This window comes from Balearica regulorum, chromosome 19 (genome assembly GCF_011004875.1).
Source record: "Balearica regulorum gibbericeps isolate bBalReg1 chromosome 19, bBalReg1.pri, whole genome shotgun sequence".
Lineage (NCBI taxonomy): Eukaryota > Metazoa > Chordata > Aves > Gruiformes > Gruidae > Balearica > Balearica regulorum.
In genome coordinates this window covers 3565271-3585944 of record NC_046202.1, presented here as the reverse complement: position 1 = coordinate 3585944, position 20674 = coordinate 3565271, and the positions used below count along the sequence as shown (strand labels likewise).

Sequence of the window (20674 nt, the reverse complement as noted above, 5' to 3'; positions counted from 1 at the left end):
CACTATTTGTTAATACTGTAATATCAAAATATTATGTTCCATTATTTTAAAGCTTTCAAAAATAAGAGTAAAATGTTTTAAAAATGCTCTTGCACCATATAATTTGCTGCACAACAGGACGGCACAGCATATCACTCTGGTTTGATAGTAATGCTGCATAACCAATGTTTGATCTGGGTTTCTTTTGAGAATTCGTTAATTAGGTGACATTGTATATGGCATTACTGTCTCGACAACCTCCAGCTGGGAAGGTTTGTGTTTGGTGGGGGTTTTTGTTTGGCTTTTTTTAGTAAAGGACCCAGGACTATGCTTCCGACTTAAAGTTTTTTATTACTGTTTGTGGGTGTATTTTTTTTTTTTTGTTTTCAGTGGAGTAAAGTTTAATTTACAGTAGAACTGGATTTGGGACCTACCACAATCCTCAGGGTCACTTTTTCAGGACGTTACTAATCTAGCTTTAGGTTTTTCCGAGTAAACTGGATGTGAGGACCTCGCAGAGCGCTTGGCGTGGGATGACACAGCCTTGTGGCATCATGACTGGACCCGTCACCTGCCCCGCCCCGGCTGGGTCCCTCCGAGGGAGCTGCGGTACCTTCTCCCCCCAGCCGCCACCCGCCGTGGGCCAAATCGTCGTATTTATCGTGACAAAAATAAAAGGAAAAAACTTAAAAAAAAAAAAAAAAAGCGATTAAGGAACAAACACTATTGCTGCCGAATGCCATAAACACTGAGTTGTACAAATTGTGATTGAGGAAATGAAAAAGGTTTATACTTTTTAAAAAAATTTCAAATGGAATAAATTATTCATGAAGCCTTGATTGTGGTGTCCTTATTTACAGGGGAAGGGGCGGGGCCGCCGCCTCCCCCGCCGCCCGCCCATGACCTCACTTCCCCCGCCCTTCCCTCCCGTGACGCGCTCGGCCTGCGCCGGAAGACTGGCGCGACGACGGTTGAATGAGGGGAACCGCTATGGCGGAGTGCTCCGGCCTCCAGTTCGTCAGCCCCTACGCCTTCGAGGCGATGCAGAAGGTGGACGTGGTGCGGCTGGCCGCGCTGAGCGACCCCGAGCTGCGGCTGCTGCTGCCCTGCCTGGTGCGCATGGCCCTCTGCGCCCCCGCCGACCAGAGCCAAAGCTGGGCGCAGGACAAGAAGCTCATCCTGCGGCTCCTCTCGGGCGTTGAGGCCGTCAACTCCATCGTGGCCCTGCTCTCCGTGGATTTCCACGCCTTGGAGCAGGACGCCAGCAAAGAGCAGCAGCTCCGGTAACGCCGAGAACGGCGTTTTCTGTGGCGAAAGCCGCGGTGCGGCGTGGCCAGCCGTTCTGTTCGTTGCTGCCGAAGCGCCGGGTTGACCTGGCCGCTCGTGGCCGTGTCCCTTGATAACGTCCTAGAGAAAAGCCCGGGTTTAACAGAGGGCTCTGAGGTCTGGGGGATCCTGCCCGCCCCCCCCCCGGGCTGGGGGGTGCGTGGTGCCCGTCAGGGAGCGGGCAGGGGGGTGGCTGGCGTGGCCTCCGCGTCTTCACCGACCCTTGTCCCTGCGCCGGGAACAGGGGCCCTTGCTGCTGTCGTACCCACGGAATTCGAGTTCGTGGTGTGCTACAGCGGTGTTTTCGGGTCACACGCGTGGTAGAAGAAATCCCTACGGAATTACGGCCCTCCTTTACCTGATAAAATTGCTGTGTTTGCAGAAACATTTAGTAGTTGTTGGGTTTAATTGTCTGTTAGGCACAAGCTGGGAGGAGGTAGCGGAGAAAGCATCTTGGTGTCGCAGCTTCAGCACGGGCTGACGCTGGAATTTGAACACAGCGATTCACCCCGTCGGCTTCGTCTCGTGCTTAGCGAGTTACTAGCAATTATGAATAAGGTAAATTTCTCCGTACTTGGACACTTGTGAATTTTGTGTGGGTGAAAATGCTCTGTGGATAGGTCGCTGTGCTGTCTGGTTCTGTTCCTGGTGCTGCTGGTGTGTGTGAGTACCCTTCCGTGCTTCACCGAGGCTTAAATTCACAGTCTGATTGAGTAGTGGCTTCTGATTAAACTCCTTGTGAACCCAGCTTCCTAGAGGAAGTCTTTTGTCCTCAGAACAAAGGAGGGTAATCTTTTTTAATGTGATACAGGCTCTGTATATTCTGTAATATGCTGTACTCAAATATAATGAGATTTTTGTGATTCATCAGTGCAGAAATCTTATTTGAAAACGTAATTATGGCTTCTCTCTGTCCAGTTCTTTACTCCTGTTGCAGTATGATATTAGCCACCGTATTTCTCTTATCCGTCCTCCTCTCCCCCCCACCTCCCCCAGCATTTCATTTTCCTTGTGTAAACTTAACGTGGTTTTAGAGTTGTCAGTGAGCTATTTCTCTTTCTTGGGAAAGAAGCAATAATAGCAGCCGTATTGAAGTATTTCCACTAGTAAATATTTCTTACTCTAAATGCTGTTCTTGCCTGTTCTGTGTTTATAGCTGTACATTTTTGACAGTTTTTAATGTATTCAATCTGCTGAATTTAAGGCTGTAAAAGACTGATTAGACAAATTGCTTCGTAAAACCTGTTCAGTGATAATGAATAATGTCTTGTAGGTGTCAGAATCAAATGGTGAGTTTTTTCTGAAATCTTCTGAGCTCTTCGAGAGTCCTGTTTATCTGGAGGAGGCAGCAGATGTTCTCTGCATTTTGCAAGCAGGTGTAGTATTCTATATTTGTAGTGTTTTCTAATCTCTTACAAATGTAACAACTTTTGGAGCCGTTGTGACTGATTTAAGATTTCTCTCGGCTGTCTAGCTCTTTGAAAGAGGAAAGATCACAGATTGATTTATTGACTTGAGCGTGTTACTTAAATGCATATTAAAAACAAGTTTTTACATGGTTCACAGTGAAACACTGACTTTTAAAACTATCTTTTTATCCAGAGCTGCCGTCGCTGTTGCCGATAGTTGATGTGGCTGAAGCTCTGTTGCACGTTAAAAATGGAGCCTGGTTCCTCTGCCTTCTCGTGGCCAATGTTCCCGATAGCTTTAATGAGGGTGAGTTACAGTTTCTCCTTGTCCAGCTTACTTTTTGTAAAGGTTTGAAATTATTTTTAGCAATATAGTTAATTCTGGGCTAAGCCATGTGTCATAAATACTTGAATGGGAGAGCGTTTGGCTTATGAAATAAGAGTTTGAATGCATTTATACCTAGAGATGCTGATGGGCTCCCGTTCTCGTCATGTTGATTCCCCTTTTTTGCAGCCTACATGTAGACTCATGGTGTGGATGTTGCGGCTTTTCATCTGTAGGTCACCGTTACAAAGGCTGACTCGGGCAGGGAATGACTGGGACTGTGAACCCGGCCTAACCTTGCTAATGGTTCTGGTCCCTGAACCGTATTACGAGGTGAAAAATTTGTATTGACATTGCCTGTTTAACATCCCTTACCTCGCAATAAGATTTCAGTCTCCAGGACTGCCAGATGCACAGGTTACATTAGATAGAGCATGAGTAGTAATTGGATGATGCATAAACCTGTAATGACCCTGTAATTTCTCTGAGGAGCAAGACCATTTCCTTATTCTGCTTATGTAGCATAGATCATGAGTTCTTGCTCAGAGAAGATTTGTGTGGCCCAACTGATAAATCACAGGGAGCTGAACAGAGCGGCTTGGCTTTGTGCGTTTATGTTTACTTGGCTTTCTCTTGGAAAGGTCAGATTTACTTACACCTCCTGTTGGATATTTAGTCTGCAGAGGTTTGATTAAGAATGGTGAACGGCAGGATGAGGAAAGTGTTGGAGGTCGTCGTAGAACAGAAGCACTTCGCCACCTGTGCAAAATGAACCCTTCCCAAGCTCTGAGAGTCCGAGGCATGGTGGTAAGTCGGTCATTAGGTTCTCATGAGAATCATAGTTATGATCCTTATTGGAGCTTTAAAAAGATGATTGAGCCTGCGCATTTTATCTAGGTGGAAGAGTGTCATCTACCAGGTCTTGGTGTGGCTTTGACCTTGGATCACACCAAAAATGAAGCTTCAGATGATGGAGTGAGTGACCTGGTGTGTTTTGTGAGTGGTTTGCTACTTGGAACAAACGCAAAGGTTCGAACTTGGTTTGGAACTTTTATCCGAAATGGCCAACAGGTAGGAAAAGCCTTCAATATTCTGCTTTTTAAAAAATATCCTTCTAGTTTGCTGTAAGTCTTCTGGATGGAGCCACCCGTATTTGTCGGCGTATAAATCCTGTTGCAAGTCTTGGAGCAACTTTTACAAGGCAACGTCTTCTTACGGGACCATCAGGTCTATAAATAGTGTCCCCGAAAGCAGCTAGTTGGTTGTTGATTTTTAGGTAGATGATTCAATAGACATGGAAATTGCAAGTTTGTAATGTTTACCTGATGAATACGTTCATCCTCAGTGTTCACAATGGGAAGTTGTTTCTTGACTTGCTTGATTAGTTGAGTTAGTTAAAACTTGGTTTTGATGTAATAAGCTGTTGTGATGTGATCATGTGTTGCCTGTTGCCGTGGTACTGAAAATTGTATTTTAAAAAATTTCCTCCCCCGCCTTCTTTTTTCCCTTGACTTCATCATTGTGGAAGCTTTTATGTAATACATCAATGGGATGAATTTTACACTGGTGTTCTAACCTTTTAACTTGTTACACAGAGAAAAAGAGATAATATCAGTTCCGTGCTTTGGCAAATGAGGAGGCAGCTGCTCCTGGAGCTCATGGGAATCCTTCCCACGGTTCGCAGCACACACATTGTTGAAGAAGCAGATGTTGATACGGAGCCAAACGTGTCTGTGTATTCCGGACTGAAGGAAGAGCACGTCGTGAAAGCCAGCGCATTGTTACGTCTCTATTGCGCTTTGATGGGAATTGCTGGGCTGAAGTAATGAATGTTTTAATGCTCTGTGGTTTTGATTTGCTGTCTGACCATTTAAACAGAGGTTGAGGCGCTTTTAACGTGAGCTGTCTCTAAAGGCTGTTATGTCCTTGAAGCGGTCTTGACAGGACTCGCCAATTTTAGTACTAGAGGACTAGACCCGTCTCATATGCTGAGGGACGGAGTTGTTTCTTTATCTTTATAGTGCAGAGAGCAAATATTCTGTAATACTAAGGTCTGTGGAGACACGTATGGATTTAACTTTACGGTACTATTCTCAGCAGAAACGTTTTTTCATTCTAATGGTACAGATCCATTTGTCAACTTTTCTGATTTTTTTAAATCTAAAATAATGCAAGAAATGTGGTGCTGTCTTTAATGCTGCAAAATCAGTTCGACTGACTTGTTAAAAGAAGTCTAGGCCTCAGTGTGCAGAGTAGAAAGCAGCTGAAAACTCTAGCAACATACGCCACGTGAATTTAGAATTTCTGTTCCTCTGTTTTTACTTTTTAGAGAGTGATAACGAAACATCTTCATGCGCCATTAATTTTAAGTATTTTGTACTAGTAGGCTAGATTATATCCTGGGGAAGTTTTCTCACTGTTGTTATCTCTTAACAGAGATTTTTATGTCTTTAAGTTCAAAGAGAATTGCCAGTTAATCTTGATACTCATTTATTGATGGCAACTTGATAAACAGATTAAGTAACAGAGAAAATTTAATCTTTAACCATTGCGGTGAGATTGGGAATCTCTTCACTTCAATCGGCGGTGTGGGTTTTGTTCTTTTTCTGTCCTCTTCAGGCCAACTGATGAAGAAGCGGAGCAGCTGCTGCAGCTGATGACCAGCCGGCCTCCCGCAACTCCAGCTGGTGTTCGCTTTGTATCTCTTTCCTTCTGTATGCTTCTGGCCTTCTCCACTCTTGTCAGGTACCTCTCAGTAAAGGAGCGGGTTTGTAAAGATGTTACTGTTTTAGCACCAGTAAGGCAATCACCTCCCCAGAGCCACACAGATTTTTCTCTCCTAATTCTTTATACAAATCTCCATATGTTGGTTGAAGGGATTTGTGTCACTGTGTGGTGAGTAAATTGATATTCCACTCTGCTCTCCCTCTTGTTTATAGCAAATCTTTTGAGAGGGGGGCATCGGTATTGGCTTAATTTGGAATGGTTTCTGAAGGCTGAAGTAGCCCTTAGTAGTTCAGTTTTCCATTGAACAAGTTTATAGCTAAATTCTTTAGAGACCCTGTTCAAAGAGTAGCAATATAGGTGTTTAATGGATGTAGCTTTCTGCTGTGTGCATTCAAGACAGGAAATTGCCTCACAATTGGACTGAAGTTTGTGCTAATTATTAGTGCTCATCAGCTGTTTGATGCTGAAGTGAAAGTGACAAAAAGTCTCCTGGCATCGGATTCCTCAAATACTGGCTTTTCTGCTAGTAATTGTTAGTAAAACCAGCTGTAGTTCCTGGGAAAAAAGGTCTTTTACGGATTTTCTTTATGCAGCACGCCGGAACAGGAGCAGCTCATGGTAATGTGGCTTAGTTGGATGATAAAGGAAGAAGCTTACTTTGAAAGGTGAGAGCAGGCTTCTTTTGTTTGTAACGATGCCAGTAATCTGGCGTTTACTTACGTCCTATTGGAAATTAACTCTTCCTCTTTGTTATCGTTAGCATTTCTGGTGTGTCTGCTTCTTTTGGAGAGATGCTTCTCTTGGTAGCCATGTATTTCCACAGCAATCAGCTCAGTGCTATCATTGATTTGGTCTGCTCCACCTTGGGAATGAAGGTAAATCCTAAACTGTTCCTAGCACCTACATTTCTCTGTTAAAATTAACTTTTTACTTTGTATTTATACTCTTGTATTTAGTTTTGATATAAAGAACTTTGCTTTTGCTAATATGCTTAAGGCAAATGTAAAGTTAAAAAATGGGTAACTAACTACATGAGTTCCTCTAGAGAGACGTTAAACTACGCGTACCTCTTGATACAGAGGAGTGTTACGATAAAAGGATCTTCAAAAAGTGTTGACTTGTTGAAATCATTATTTGCAAGAAATGAACTTTTTTAGAAGACTAATTGAAGTAGTTTCCAAACTGAGCTGCAAACTTTTTATTTTAAATAGTTTAAAGAAAAATCTAGATGTGTAACAATTTCTGAAAATTACTGAGGGAGACTTATCTTCAATTCACTGTCATGAAACAGTGTCTCATCAAATGTGAAAGCTAGGTAGGTAGTTTTCAGGATAAGGAAGATGTGGAGTGATGAACTCATGCTATTTAAAAATATTTTTGGTTTACATTTGAAGTATAGATCTGAGTGTTTTCCTGGTATACCAGTGAAGACCAGTTTAAAAAGGTTAAAAGTTAACAGTTTATAAAATAAATTCGCAGTACTTACAAATAAGAAAGCTAGAACTTAAAATTACAAGTACTTTGTTCTTTATTTCAGATTGTTATTAAGCCCAGCTCGCTCAGCAGAATGAAGACAATCTTCACACAGGAGATTTTCACTGAACAGGTAATTTTTTTTTTCTTCTTTTCCTCCTTTTATTTTTCTTTCTCCTGTAATCACTTCAGTTTGACCTACAAGAAGAATCAAAGCCCTGCTGGTACTGAAGAGCCTTGGATCACTCTTTTTGTACTCTGATCTGATTATGCTTTTTAAACACTTGGCTTTTTTAAATAATGGGGAAGCAAAGGAGAAAAATGGTCCACTCTGACACTATTTTTTGTGGTAGCAGGAAACCGTTCACGAATGTGGTACGTGTGCTGCAGTTTTACACATGCTGTATTAAGCTACATCAAAATGTTCTTCAGCTTCCAAACAACCAAAAATAAGTAAATGCAGGAAGAATGGAGCTGTGCAACTTGGTCACTTTGTGCTTATGCATTGTGATAAGTTGAATGTTTGTGGTATTTTTCTTGTTAATTATAACTTTCCTTTAGGTTGTTACCGCTCACGCAGTTCGCGTGCCTGTTACAGGGAATCTCAGTGCCAACATTACTGGGTTTTTACCTATTCACTGCATTTACCAGCTTTTAAAAAGTCGATCATTCACCAAGCACAAAGTATCCATTAAGGTATGACCTTCGTTTCTGTTCACAATTTTGAATGTTGACTAGGTTTTGCAGGCTGTTTTTTTGGTTGAATTACAGGAACAGAATTCTTGATGAATCTTATAGCGTATTACCGTGTAATTTAAGAAGGAACTGTGTACTAAGTTAGGGTACCCAGTTTTAGCTCTGTAATCCAGAGATGACAACTTAGTGAAGTTAAAAATAATAAGAAAGTTAGCTCTCTCCCCCTGTCTGCCCTTAATAAAGTCATAGTCAGAATGCTGTTTCCAGCCAGGACAAGTTTTGTTGGTGGGTCTGTACAGAGCAGAGTCAGAATTACAAGGTTTATGACCAGGCCCAACTCAGAACTGGTGTTACACTTTCCAAAGTCAGAGCCTCACTCAGTTACAGTTTTTTGTAACTAGTTAAAAGGGAATGTAACTGCAGAAAAAAAAATAAAATTGCCTTCCAGCTTTGAAACTAACTGTGTAATGGTATGGTTTTGTCTAGGACTGGATCTATCGGCAGCTCTGTGAAACCACCACTCCACTCCATCCTCAGTTGCTTCCTCTTATTGATGTCTACATTAACTCTATTCTTACTCCTGCATCTAAATCCAACCCAGAGGCCACAAATCAGCCTGTCACGGAGCAGGAGATACTGAATGTTTTTCAAGGACTCTCGGGGGTAAATGATCTGTTCGCTTCTTTCATGCACTTTAATGTGGACATGTGGTTCAGTATTTTGTATATGTGCTTGGTGCAAATTTGTAAGTTGCCTCGCTTTTTGCCTTTAATGCCTGTGTAGTAAACTGCCTCCTGCTACAGTGATGGTCATGTGTTTTGAAGTGAATCCTGTTAGTGCTACTCAGATTTTGAGGCGGATTGCTATTTGTCCCTGTTTTGCCCTTTTCCTTGGGAACTCGTCAACTCATGCTGTTAAAAGTGCAAAGAAAAGCCCTTCATGGATTGAAAAGCACAGGTGTTTATGTAGGCTTTGTATAATTTTTGAACTGACTTGATCTTGTTAGGTAAAGATACTATTTAACTGAAGCGCTCTAGCTGGTTTTGAAAGAAGCGTTTTCATTTTCATAGAAATAAAAGAGTAGTCACTTGGACACATGTAGAATGAGTGGCAAACATTGCCTTACGCTGGAATCATGGGATTACTCCTTATTAGTGTCCCAAGACATTTTATGTTTGAAGTTCATTTAAAAAAAAAAAAAGAAAGAGAAAAAAAATATTCCCCGCTTGGACCTCATATCGCTTGATATTTTTATACAAGGCTTACTGCCCTGTCTTTCTTCATATTTGCAGGTAAATCCAAATGTTTGTTCTCAAGAATCAGGAATGCAACATGACCTTTGTATGTGGTTTTATGTACAGGGAGAAAATACTCGTCTTACTCAACGATACAGCATCACAACACAATTGCTTGTCCTCTACTATGTCCTGTCGTACGAAGAGGCGCTTCTGGCAAACACAAAGATACTAGGTATATGTGAGTGCATCGGTGGAAAACAGATTAACTGAAAATTAGATGCATAGAGAGGAATTCTTACAATAACCAAAATTCATGTTGCTATCAGATTCCAGCACAGCATTAAAATATTTAGATTCCTGTAATAAATACAGCATTGCTGTAGAAATTCAGGAGATAAAGTTTCTGCTAAAACTCTGAGGAATTTGTTTTCCAGATTAAAAAAGGTCCAGGCTGGCCAAAAAGTTGCCAGAAATAGTTTCTGATCATCTAATACAGCAATGATTCACAAAGACTTCTTAATTACTTCAGATCTTCATTTATTCATGTGTCACAGTTGTTTGGGTTGGCAATTTTATGGTTGACAATATTGAATGATCCCTTTTTACCTTTGAGACTTTAAATCAATTCTGAAAGAATGTTATGTAGTTTATTGATGGAGCTTAATTTCAGTGAAAACAGTATTTATATCTGGTGGGTGTTTGTACCTGCCCTTTTTAGGGTGCAAAACTTCCAGCATTCATCAGTGCTATTTTCTTCATGCTAGTCAAGAAAGACTGAAATACTGTAAAATAAATGATAGTTCTTCCTGCAGTTGTACCTTCCACCTCACTACAGGGTGTTGTGTGTGCCAACAGTTTGAATTCCATGTGCCAACCGTTTTTTTTAAGAATAAAACCCTTTGAATAAAGAAAGCGCAGATTTGAGCTATGATGTCAAAATCAGTTGGACTTGGGCAAAGATAGTACGGAGGTCTTGCCAACAAATCTGAATGCCAGGGAAATCTTTAAATAGAAATGTTCACAGAAATGGTTTCCTGAAGAGCCTTAACAGGATATAATACTTTAACAGGAACGAGGTGTGTTACTTGGGATTTTCTCTATTTTACCTGGATAATATAGAGACAAGTGCTTTACATTTTCTTTATTGATTCACTTGGGGAAATATTTTTTTCCAACTGTAACTGTTACATGTGGTTTCTTGTCCCATTCCCTTATAGCTGCCATGCAGAAAAAACCCAAGTCTTACTCATCAGCGTTAATGGATCAGATCCCAATCAAGTACCTCATCCGGCAGGCACAAGGACTGCAGCAGGAGCTGGGAGGTAGATCTGTGTGTGAAAGCCTGACGTGCATGCAGACGGAAGGCGCCACGTGTTTCCGGCCCTGTGGTTATTGTCTGTTTCATAGTGTGTCGTCCTTTTTCTTTTAAAATCTGTCAGTAGTAACTAGTGACATTACGGATATGTATGAAGAGTAATAGTGAAAGTTTGAGGAAGGCAGTTCTTTTTAGAGTAGGTCGTACCTACCTAGAGTAGGTTTTAGAGTAGGGATTGCCTGAGAATTTATGATTATTCCAGACTGAGTTTAAGAGTTACTATAGGGTCCTCCCACCTTTCCAAAAGGTAACTTCTCCTTTCTGTTGGAATTAGAATATCAGGCTATAAACATGCAAGTTCATTGAACTTCTTGGCAGTGATTCAGTTAAGGTCTGTTGTTGAAATAATAAGCACAAATATGTTCAGGTGAAAGATGTCACTACTTAAGTCTAAGATGTATACTTTCTTACTCTCCCTGAAGGCTTGCATTCTGCACTGTTACGCCTTCTTGCAACTAACTATCCACACCTCTGCATCGTGGAAGACTGGATCTGTGAGGAACAGATCACGGGCACTGATGCCTTACTGAGGAGGATGCTTCTGACTAACATTGCAAAGAATCACTCTCCCAAACAGCTCCAGGAAGGTAACTAACTTAATTTGAAGTAAGCAGTGTTCTTTCCAAATTAGTTGGAATGTGGTGGGTTTGGAAGTGTGTAGCCATTTAATTCATTTGATCATACTGCATTTGTATAATGAAGATGTTCTGCTGCAAACTTGTTAATATATGAGTCTTCAGGTCAAGGAGTCAGAAACAATGTCAGAAATCCGGTTTTACCAAGATGCCGTTGTCTTTATTTGATAGCATTTTCCATGCTGCCTGGAAATCACACCCAGCTGATGCAGATCTTAGAACATTTAACACTTCTCTCGGCCGGTGAATTGATCCCATATGCAGAAGTATTGACATCAAATATGAATCGCTTGCTGAATGCTGGAGTCCCTCGGAGGATTCTTCAGACTGTCAATAAACTTTGGATGGTTCTTAACACTGTGATGCCAAGAAGGTAGGTTCAAAATATTGTTTAGTGTGTTGTTGCAGACAGGAGGAATGCCACTTTCTGTTTCAAAAATAATAACATAATGCCTTTGTCTGGGAAATTGGAGGTTGTGACTGAAGAGAACGTGCTGGAGTTGCATTCCTTTTTGTTTTGTTGAAAATATTAACCTTTGTATTTAAAAGGACTTGGCAGTGTTAGGTTAACAGTTGGACTTGGTGATCTTAAAGGTCTTTTCCAACCAAAACAATTCTATGATTCTATTCTATGAGTCTTGTTCTCTGGGGCAAGGAAGTCACCAGTTCACTTAAAATATAGGAGTATGTTTTTGTAGTGTAGATTCCTTATGACAAATTACTGATGAAACATGAACGAACTCAGGTAAGAACATGCCTCATCTGAGGAAATGGATGCTGCGTTGCAGTGAAAACAGTTTGGTTGCTGTAATGCCAGTGAATGTAAGTTAACTGGGTTAAATTCAAGGGCTCAAATGAGTTATGGGTTTTTTGCTCCTTGATAGGCCTAGAACAATAACAGCTAGCTGAGATAAGTGAGTCTCCAGATGGTTATGTGGTCCCTTTTCTCATACAGATTATCTATTAAAAAAATCATAAAAATAATCTCATTTTAGGTTGTGGGTGATGACTGTTAATGCTCTGCAGCCTTCAGCAAAAATAGTCCGACAGCAGAAATACACCCAGAATGATCTGATGATTGATCCTTTGATTGTACTAAGATGCGATCAGAGAGTTCATAGGTAAGCATCTCTCTCCTGTAGCTTTTTATGTTCTGCGGTACTTACATTGATACATGGTGCATGCTAAACATCAAGATGTCTCACAGAAAACTTCTAAAAGCTTTCAGTACTTCAAAACATATTTTCAAACTAATCATCTGAGCTTGTAAATTCCGTCTTTTTTGTATTAAGGTCGTTGGTGGGAGGACTGAGTGATCTGTGCAGGCTGTTTCAGCATGTCATACTGTCCAGCCGAGTGTCTTGTTGGACAACCTTATGCTCAGTTCTATTTCGGAAAATTTGGGATTTGTACATCGATCATCCATTTTAGCTTTGTGTGTGTGAATTTGTTCTAAATAGACATTGCAGCATGCTTAAAATGGCTGCTGCCACAGGGGGAGGTGGCGGGTGAGGATGTAGCTGTAACATCCTTCCACTGCGTGCTGCCTTTTGCCATCCCTCGTGGGCCTGTAAGTATTCCATCTTGTTGGGTAATGGTTTCTGCCAGTGGGTGCGTGATGGATATGACAAAGGTAGATCTGCTTAATTTCCCAAGAAAGTCTTTTAGTAGTACTTAGAAATTAGTTCCTCTAGATGTCAGTGATGACAGAGGAGGATGTGTAATGCTGCTTTATGGCTGCGATGCATAAGAAGCTGAGAATTTTAGTAGTGAAAATGATCGTAACTGATAGCAATGGACCAGCTTTTAAAGAGCATATGAAATAATGCAAATAATAAGTCAGAATTTGTAAATTACAACTTTGTTTTTTCGCAGTAATGAAGAAAATTGCATCTATTATTCTAAAAAAGATATGGTTAATCATTTTAAATGTACTTCAGCCCATAGGTTTATTCCTTGTGTATTCTTTTTCATGTTTTCTGACACTTGCAGTTTATTTTTCCCCTTTTGTATTATCCTTTTGTTCATAATAAATGGCTAATAGTCAGCTTGATTTGTTCTTCATGTTCTTGTTTGTATGCATGTGTCGCTCCTTGCCTTTTAGCAATTGAGCCATGAATCCAATTTTCATTTGAGTTGCTACAACTCTGCTAGACTTCAAGTTTCAGTAGATGACATCTTTAATCCCCAATCCATAGTTGAAATTTATAAATGTATGTCCCTTCAGCCTTGGATACAAATTGAAAATCCTACATTTCTAAAACTGTTAGGGAGATTTTTAATGCAATGGGATTTGAAAACTACCATCTTAGTATTGTGGAAGCAGTTCAGAGCTTGTCTGCCGTTTTTTCCCAGTCATTCAGATAATTGTTTCTCCTTACTTCATGTACAGCTGACACTTTTTGGGTTTCCTTTGTTCCTCAGAAATTAGTCTCTTCAGCAGTTCCTTGGTTTTGTAGAGTGTGCGCGCATCTGTGTGCATGAGAGAAGTAGGACTGCATGGCAGGGCAGCAGGGGGGATTGTCACCTTTAGTACTTTGCTGTGTTAGGGAAAACAGACTACAACCAAATGAGCCTTTGAGGAGTGCTTTTAGTGTCTTCACATTATTACTGTCTTATTGTTCTGCCTACTGAAATGCCTTTATTTTCTCATGTGTTCCCGTATCAGGAGTCCTCCTCTGATGGATATAACTTTGCACATGTTGAACGGCTATCTTCTTGCTTCAAAAGCTTACCTCAATTCTCACCTAAAAGAAACAGCAGAGCAGGACATTAGGCCATCCCAGAACAATGCAATGGGTCCAGAGGCCCCAGAAGTTACAAGGGAAGAATTAAAAAATGCATTGCTTGCTGCTCAGGTAAGGGGGAAGAAATGGATTTTAGATGATGTGAGCAAAGACAGTGATAAAAGAGAAATACAGAAACAGGAAATTAAAAAAGGAGACCTTTTTACTTCTTTTTTTTACCGATTTCGGTTTCCATGATAAAGTAAAGTACCTCTGTATTCAGATTGTTAAATATTTTTGGTCTGTTTTCTAGTCTGAAGCATTGTGTTGGTTAACTGCTTTGGTAGTGTTCTTTTCGGTTAGTTAGAACAGAAGAGTTTTGCTTACTAGCCCTTTTCCTTGTTGCCAGTGTTATCCAGAAGCTCTTTCTGTACTTGGATTTGGAGCAGTAAAACATGAATAAATGTGACAGACGTGGGCGTGAAAGCAGCCAGCATTGTAAAGTGTGGGGCTGAAGAATGGTTAACTTACTTAGCTTGATGTTATGGGAATTCTAGAGTTATCCTGTTTCACAGTCAGTCTCCTCTTCCCTCTGTCTGGAAGAATGTCACATATGTAGTCCCTATTAGAAGATGATTTTTGAACTAATAGGAAGTTTTATATTTAAATGAGTAGCCTAGTCTCCCCTGAATACTGTGAATTACATGGCCCTGTGCATATTTTGTCTGATCTGGATGCTTTAAGGGACCATTGGATATTTATTTTGAAAGAATACGAGATTCTGTTGAATTTAGTGTTCTGATCTGTGATGATGATTATCTGTCGGATTTTTTTCTTTTGAGTCTTGATTCAGATAAAGCCTTGGGTTTTTTAAATGTTCTACAGGATTTGTGACTCTTGAACTGAGGTTTTATTCTATATAAAAAAAATCTACAGCTAGAAGTTCTAGCCACCTGACAGTCTTCCGTTTCTTAAATTGTCATTACTTCGTATTTGATTTCTTTGATTTCATGGGGGTTTTTAGCATGTTCTGTTGCTTATTTTCTTCACAGGATAGTGCTGCTGTGCAGATTCTTCTAGAGATCTGCTTACCCACAGAGGAGGAGAAAGCCCAGAGCAGTAATACCCACAGTTTGCTAAAGAGTGTTCATAGTACCACGGGCCCTGCGAGTCCTGAACTAGAAGAAGAAGATAGCTTGCTGTGTAACCTCCGAGAGGTCCAGTGTCTGATCTGCTGTCTGCTGCATCAGATGTATATAGCTGATCCCAACATAGTCAAACTAGTTCATTTCCAGGTCTGCTTTGCACTATTTTAGTTCTTTCATGGTTTCTCTGGTTAAGAAAGAGCCAAATGAAGTGGTCAGAGGATGTTGAATGCTGCTGTTGTGATCCTCAGAAATTATAATGGCCCACTTCTCTGCTTCCCATCCCACCAAATTTGCAGTACCTACATTTCCTCCATATTTCAGTGCTTGGACTCTGTGTTGCAGCTGAGAAGGGAGCACCTAAACTACGCCTGTTCCTCATCACTAAACACATGCTTGCTTTCTGCCTCTGCCCTTTTTTATTCCAAAAGAGTGTGTCCATTCTAAGCCAAGGAAAACTGGCCTAATCCTCTTGTAATTACTTGTTCCTCATCTTTTGTGGGTTACTTTTTTCTGGCCATGTTTTTAAATTAGTATACCCATTATTCAAAACTGTAATTTGGCTTCAAGTGTAAAGATCTTATCTTTCCTTTTTGTTAGGGCAGAGTTTATCTCTTTAGAGTGGAAGGAGAAAGGTTGCCCCTGCCAAAGCAGCCGTACGCCTTCAAAAAAAGAAGAGGGGAAAGATTAGCAAATTTCTTAATATAAATGTGGTTTTAGTGTGTGTTAAATTGCTCATTGCCAGATGGCAGTCCCTTTAAAAGGAGCTAATTTGCCTTGACCTGGAACTGATTAAGTGACTAAACATGGTGTAGTTGTGAAGTAATCAAGTTGGGGCCCACGGTGAAGTTTGGAACACAGGGGAAAGCCAGAAGGAAAGGGTCAGTGCAACCCGGTTTAGTTTGGGGAGTGGAGGGGGATGTATCTGCAAATAATACCTGGAGTATTGAGCATAAAGAACTGATTCAGACCCTCGGTTTGTCACCTCGGGACACAGGCCTGTTACTTATAATTCTGAACAAAAGAGATTTACAAGTATATTAGTTTGGGGGGGGGGGGGGAAGGCATTAACGCGGATCTGATTTAAAATCTTAATTGAAGCAGAATTTTTAAAACACCTTTGACATCACACAGGGTTATCCATGTGAACTTCTGGCGCTGACAGTGGCGGGGATTCCGTCGATGCACATCTGTCTGGATTTCATACCAGAGCTCATTGCCCAGCCTGAACTTGAAAAACAGGTACTGTGCGGTCATCTGGTTTGAGAGTCGCTGTAAGTAGTATTGGTTAAGGGGAGAAAATAAAAGGATCACTAAAAAAAATCCTGTTCCAACTTGCCTAGGATATTAAGGTAATATCTGTAGCACTTTTACCTAAAATTAAAGGCCTGGCCTTTAAATCCCCTTCAGACAGGGGTTGTGACAACTCCTCTAACGTATCTCTGTACACTTTTTCAGGGAATACTCATGAATTTCAATATTACCTTCAAGAACATGAATAAAAGCACTTTTCAATAATGATTTTCATTCATTCTTTATATATAGTACAAATCAGTTGGGAAAAGTTTTGCCTAGGTAGTTTTTATCTGATACTTTGTAGGTACAGGAATTTCTATGAAGATTTAAATTTTGAAAACCTTTTGTGCAAAGATATTTTGTAGAACAGATGAAGCAGCCTTAAGATTAAAATTTGATTCATTCTCTTGAAAAGTTTGACTACTAAGTTAAATTTCCAGGGAATATTACTCCTGTTTCTTGAAGCAAGCTTGGGACAAGACTGTAAGGTGTAAATTTTTAAATCAATTTAAATTTCTCCTTTGCCAGTTGTCTTACCGGTTCTTTCCCTGGTGTAACTGCCAGAACAAAGCCTGCTGGAATGACATGCGTGGCTTTCCTCAAAGTTATGCTCTTTGAATCTGGAGAGTGGCAGTTTCTTCTTGCCACAGGCTCAGCAGAGGGGGAGTCAAGAGTTTGGTTTTGAAGTGTTTCACCAATATTTTTTAAGGTCTTCTCATGATGGTTATGAAAAACAATGGCAAATAATCAGTTTTTGTTACTTTCTAAAGCAATTCGTAGATCCTGATTTAGTATGCTGTGGCAAGGGGAGATGACATACTTGGCTAGTTGTAGGTGACTGGAATTTGTTGGGCTAACGATTCCTCTGTTTTCTATATCAAGCCAACTTTGTAGTTGCTCTTATTTAATCCTTTCTCAAATACAAAGTTACTGCTGATGAGAAGACACTCAACTGAAGTTAAAACTAGAACACATCAGACCTTAAACAGCTTTTACAAGGGTTATATTGTAAATTGTTGCTTTGTTGTTCATTCTTAATGTCAGAACAAATTGTGTCTGTGGGGGAGATTCTGAAACACTAATGCTGGTACTTTGATTAATGTTAAATATATGTAGGGGTTTTTTTTTTCCTTAATGTCAGCAGAAAAAATTCAGAATAGTATTATCAAGGCTTTGCTGGCTTTAATTTTCTCATTGGTAAAATAGAGAATATTTACTAACTCGTAAGTTACGTGAAGAGCTTTGGATAGAAGGTGCAAAGCAATCTGTAACTTTATTGCTTATTTCTCTTTTGCCTTTCACCTACTGAACAGATATTTGCTATCCAGTTACTTTCATTTTTGTGTATCCAGTACGCACTACCAAAATCTCTCAGCGTGGCTCGTTTAGCTATCAATGTGATGGGAACCCTACTCACAGGTAAGCACTCCAGCAACCCCTAAATACGTTGCTGTGTAAATTAGAATTATTTCTCTAGCTTGAATGAAGTTTTGTCTAAATGGCACTGTGATAATAACGATTGTAAAAATAACAACAGTTCTTGACTGGATTTCTATAATAATTCCTTTTTACTTAACTATTTCCCTTTCCCTGATAGTTTTAACCCAGTCGAAGCGCTATGCTTTTTTTATGCCGACCCTGCCTTGTTTGGTGTCATTCTGCCAAGCCTTTCCTCCTTTGTACGAGGATATTATGTCTCTGCTGATACAAATAGGACAAGTTTGTGCCTCTGATGTTGCTACGCAGACAAGAGACTTCGACCCAATTATTACACGTAAGTAAAGTACCTTGTATTTCAAAAGTAACATCATGGTCCCAGAGAGAAAATAATGTTTCAAAAGTGTGAGTGTGGTTGGAATGCAGTATGAAATCTACTGCTTTTGTCCTGTAAATATAGAAGGAACAGGGATAGGTGGATTTACTGGATTGGAGGAGAGAGTTTAGAGGCTAAAGGGGCTGAAAGTACCCTTTTACTAAACTTTGTACTGCCTTCTTTCTGTTTTATTTCCCTGCTTGTATCATTTCAAGATGTAGTGCATAGAATTTGCCAGTGTAGTCTAAGGATGAAAGACGTGAGCTAAGGCCATTGGCTTTTGAGGACACAAGGACATTTCAGCCCCTCAGCTGAGGCACAACAGCCACATAAATCTTCCTAATCAATGGAAATGCAAAGTCAAATGAGCTACCTGAAGTCTTACACATGACATAGCATGGTTGGATAAATATATAGTGATTGTGTGAACACTGATTAACTGTTTAGCAGTTGATCTTGAGCATGTTTTTGTCTCTTTTTTTTGTCTGAAGACAAATGCTCTGTTCATGCAATACAAGGTTCCTTGATGCTATCTATGCTAGAGGATATTTACGTTAAAAGAAGTAAGAGGGGATATAAAAAACCCTAAAGGTGCATGAAATAGTGATGGCTCAAATTTGCAATTTTGTAGCATACATGTTTGTGTCATGGTTGTAATATCACAATTTTAAAAAATAATTTATTTATTTAGTTGTACTTTTTTTCTTCTACTTAATTTTCTAGGTCTCCAGCAACTAAAGGAGAAACCACATGAAGTTTCAGGACTCTGCAAAGATTCATCCAACAAAAGTTGTTCAAGGGACATTGCAAGCATGGACCCTGATGTTCGGCTATGCCAGTGTGTTGAAAACACTATCATTGAAATAATTAACATGAGCGTAAGTGGAGTTTAGGAAGAACACAAATGAAATTGTACTGTAGCTGGTCCCACAGTCTGTGGTGCCTGAAATTGGAGAAAGCTGCAAAAGTGGATTGAGGAACTGGAGCACAAGAAGTCCGTGTTTTTCATTCATTCCATTCAGTTATGGCTGAAAAGAAAAGAAGTCTTTAAAGAGCCTTATGTTGCTTCCAGTGAAAACTTTTGAGGCTGATGGAGTCGGTAAATAATTTCCAGTAAAACCAAGCGTGATTTTCAGGCTTGCTCAGTTTCTGAAGTGATGCAGCAACACACTCGAAATGGTATTATAACACTGAAAAGTGAATACTTAAATTGTTGAGCAAACAGCAAAATGATGGGTAAGAAAAATTTGAGATTGAAGTGCTTTGCTGAAGTTAAATGAACTACTGTTCCAGAGCCTTGCAGAGCGAGATGAAATAAAATACTCCAAGGAAGACTTGACAAAGTGGTGTAAGTAACTTGCACCAGTACATTGAGCACTAAGAAAATGCTGTAACTTTTTTAAATTTGTGTTTCAAATCATTGGTCAAAGTTTCAGTTCATAAGATCAGGAACTTCATTTAAAGATCAGCCAGCCTTCACTAAAAGTTTGAAACTGGTCTAAAAGTTTCTTTAAAAAAAAGTACTAGTAAAAACGAGATGTATAAATGTGATTTTTAAATTATATGTATTTTTAAAGTAGCTTGGATGATTTAGTTTAAAAGAGATGAGAAAGACTTGAAGAAATAAATGCAAAGATATCTTAAATTGTCATCAGGACAAGATTAAGAAATAAATTAGTGTTGAGGCTGACTTGGACAGAAGCTAAATTTCCCCATAATGAAAGGAATGACAGATTTCAGCCATACCAAAGCAGTTACGAGCAGCTCAGCAGGCAGGAAGGCAGAATCCTTTGTGCTTCAGGCACAAAGCTGGATTTAGCCTCGACAGATGTGTTTTGTGGCATTGCAGGAGGGTGTGTATGGTGCAGTATTTGGGAGTTTCTTGAAGGTTACACAAGCTCTTATGCGAGGCAGCACATGCTTTTGTGGTGCAGAAAGAAAATTAAGGTTTGGCTGTTGTGCCAGAACTGAGTGTACTGCTTCAACTCACATGAATTGCTAAGCTTGTCCATCCAGCACTTGCTCTTTTCTTAAATGGCAGCATTCAGGGGCCTTAAATAAGTAAAGTATTTTTCAATGAAAACCAGTTGAAATTCCAGAAATAACAGTCTGATTCTTCAGTGTGGCCTTGAGAAGGTCTTGCTGCTTGGACGACAATTTAGGAAGGCTGACACTGAATTGCGAAACACACTTGGGTTCGTGTCCCAGGATTACCAGCGTGCTGCAACCATCCATTCACACCACCTGCGATGTGCAGAAGACAGACTCCACAACGCGTAAGGATGTAAAGTAGGTGTGTTTATTCAGCGCTGGGCAGCACGGGGCGTCGCCCCACCACAATCGTGCGCACCTTACAGCAGCTTTTAGCTTCCTTATATGCTACAGAGTATTACATATTCATAATAGTTTTGCAAGATGCCTAGACATATTCATAACCTTTCCCCAAAGGGCGGGTTCTATTCTGAGTTCCAGGAAGTCATTTCCATATGTCCTGCCTTGGTTTCTTCCTCC

The 20674-nt window shown here is 40.2% G+C and overlaps 1 protein-coding gene across 2 annotated transcripts; it reads left to right on the top strand.

Moving 5' to 3' along the window:
- Positions 1 to 919: 919 nt before the first annotated feature.
- INTS2 (integrator complex subunit 2) lies at positions 920 to 19195 on the top strand. 2 transcript variants are annotated; one of them, XM_075771710.1, is made up of 24 exons: positions 920 to 1262; positions 1725 to 1863; positions 2579 to 2681; positions 2908 to 3021; positions 3716 to 3846; positions 3937 to 4110; positions 4635 to 4861; positions 5659 to 5784; positions 6360 to 6431; positions 6527 to 6641; positions 7304 to 7372; positions 7801 to 7935; positions 8422 to 8598; positions 9297 to 9405; positions 10391 to 10495; positions 10971 to 11135; positions 11355 to 11556; positions 12179 to 12304; positions 13852 to 14041; positions 14962 to 15204; positions 16189 to 16296; positions 17664 to 17769; positions 17948 to 18124; positions 18887 to 19195. In XM_075771710.1, the coding sequence occupies exons 1-24, from the start codon at positions 955 to 957 to the stop codon at positions 19054 to 19056; spliced, it is 3591 nt and encodes a 1196-aa protein (XP_075627825.1). In that variant the 5' UTR covers positions 920 to 954; the 3' UTR covers positions 19057 to 19195. The 2 variants fall into 2 exon arrangements, with proteins under 2 accessions (XP_075627825.1, XP_075627824.1); XM_075771709.1 differs by having other exon boundaries at positions 9228 to 9405.
- The last annotated feature ends 1479 nt before the right edge of the window (positions 19196 to 20674 follow it).

Coding starts and splice junctions, on each gene's coding strand:
- INTS2 (XM_075771709.1), top strand. CDS start 955: ATGAGGGGAACCGCTATGGCGGAGTGCTCCGGCCTCCAGTTCGTCAGC. Junction 2,682..2,907: donor TCTCTGCATTTTGCAAGCAG/GTGTAGTATTCT, acceptor CTTTTTATCCAG/AGCTGCCGTCGCTGTTGCCG. Junction 7,936..8,421: donor AGCACAAAGTATCCATTAAG/GTATGACCTTCG, acceptor GGTTTTGTCTAG/GACTGGATCTATCGGCAGCT.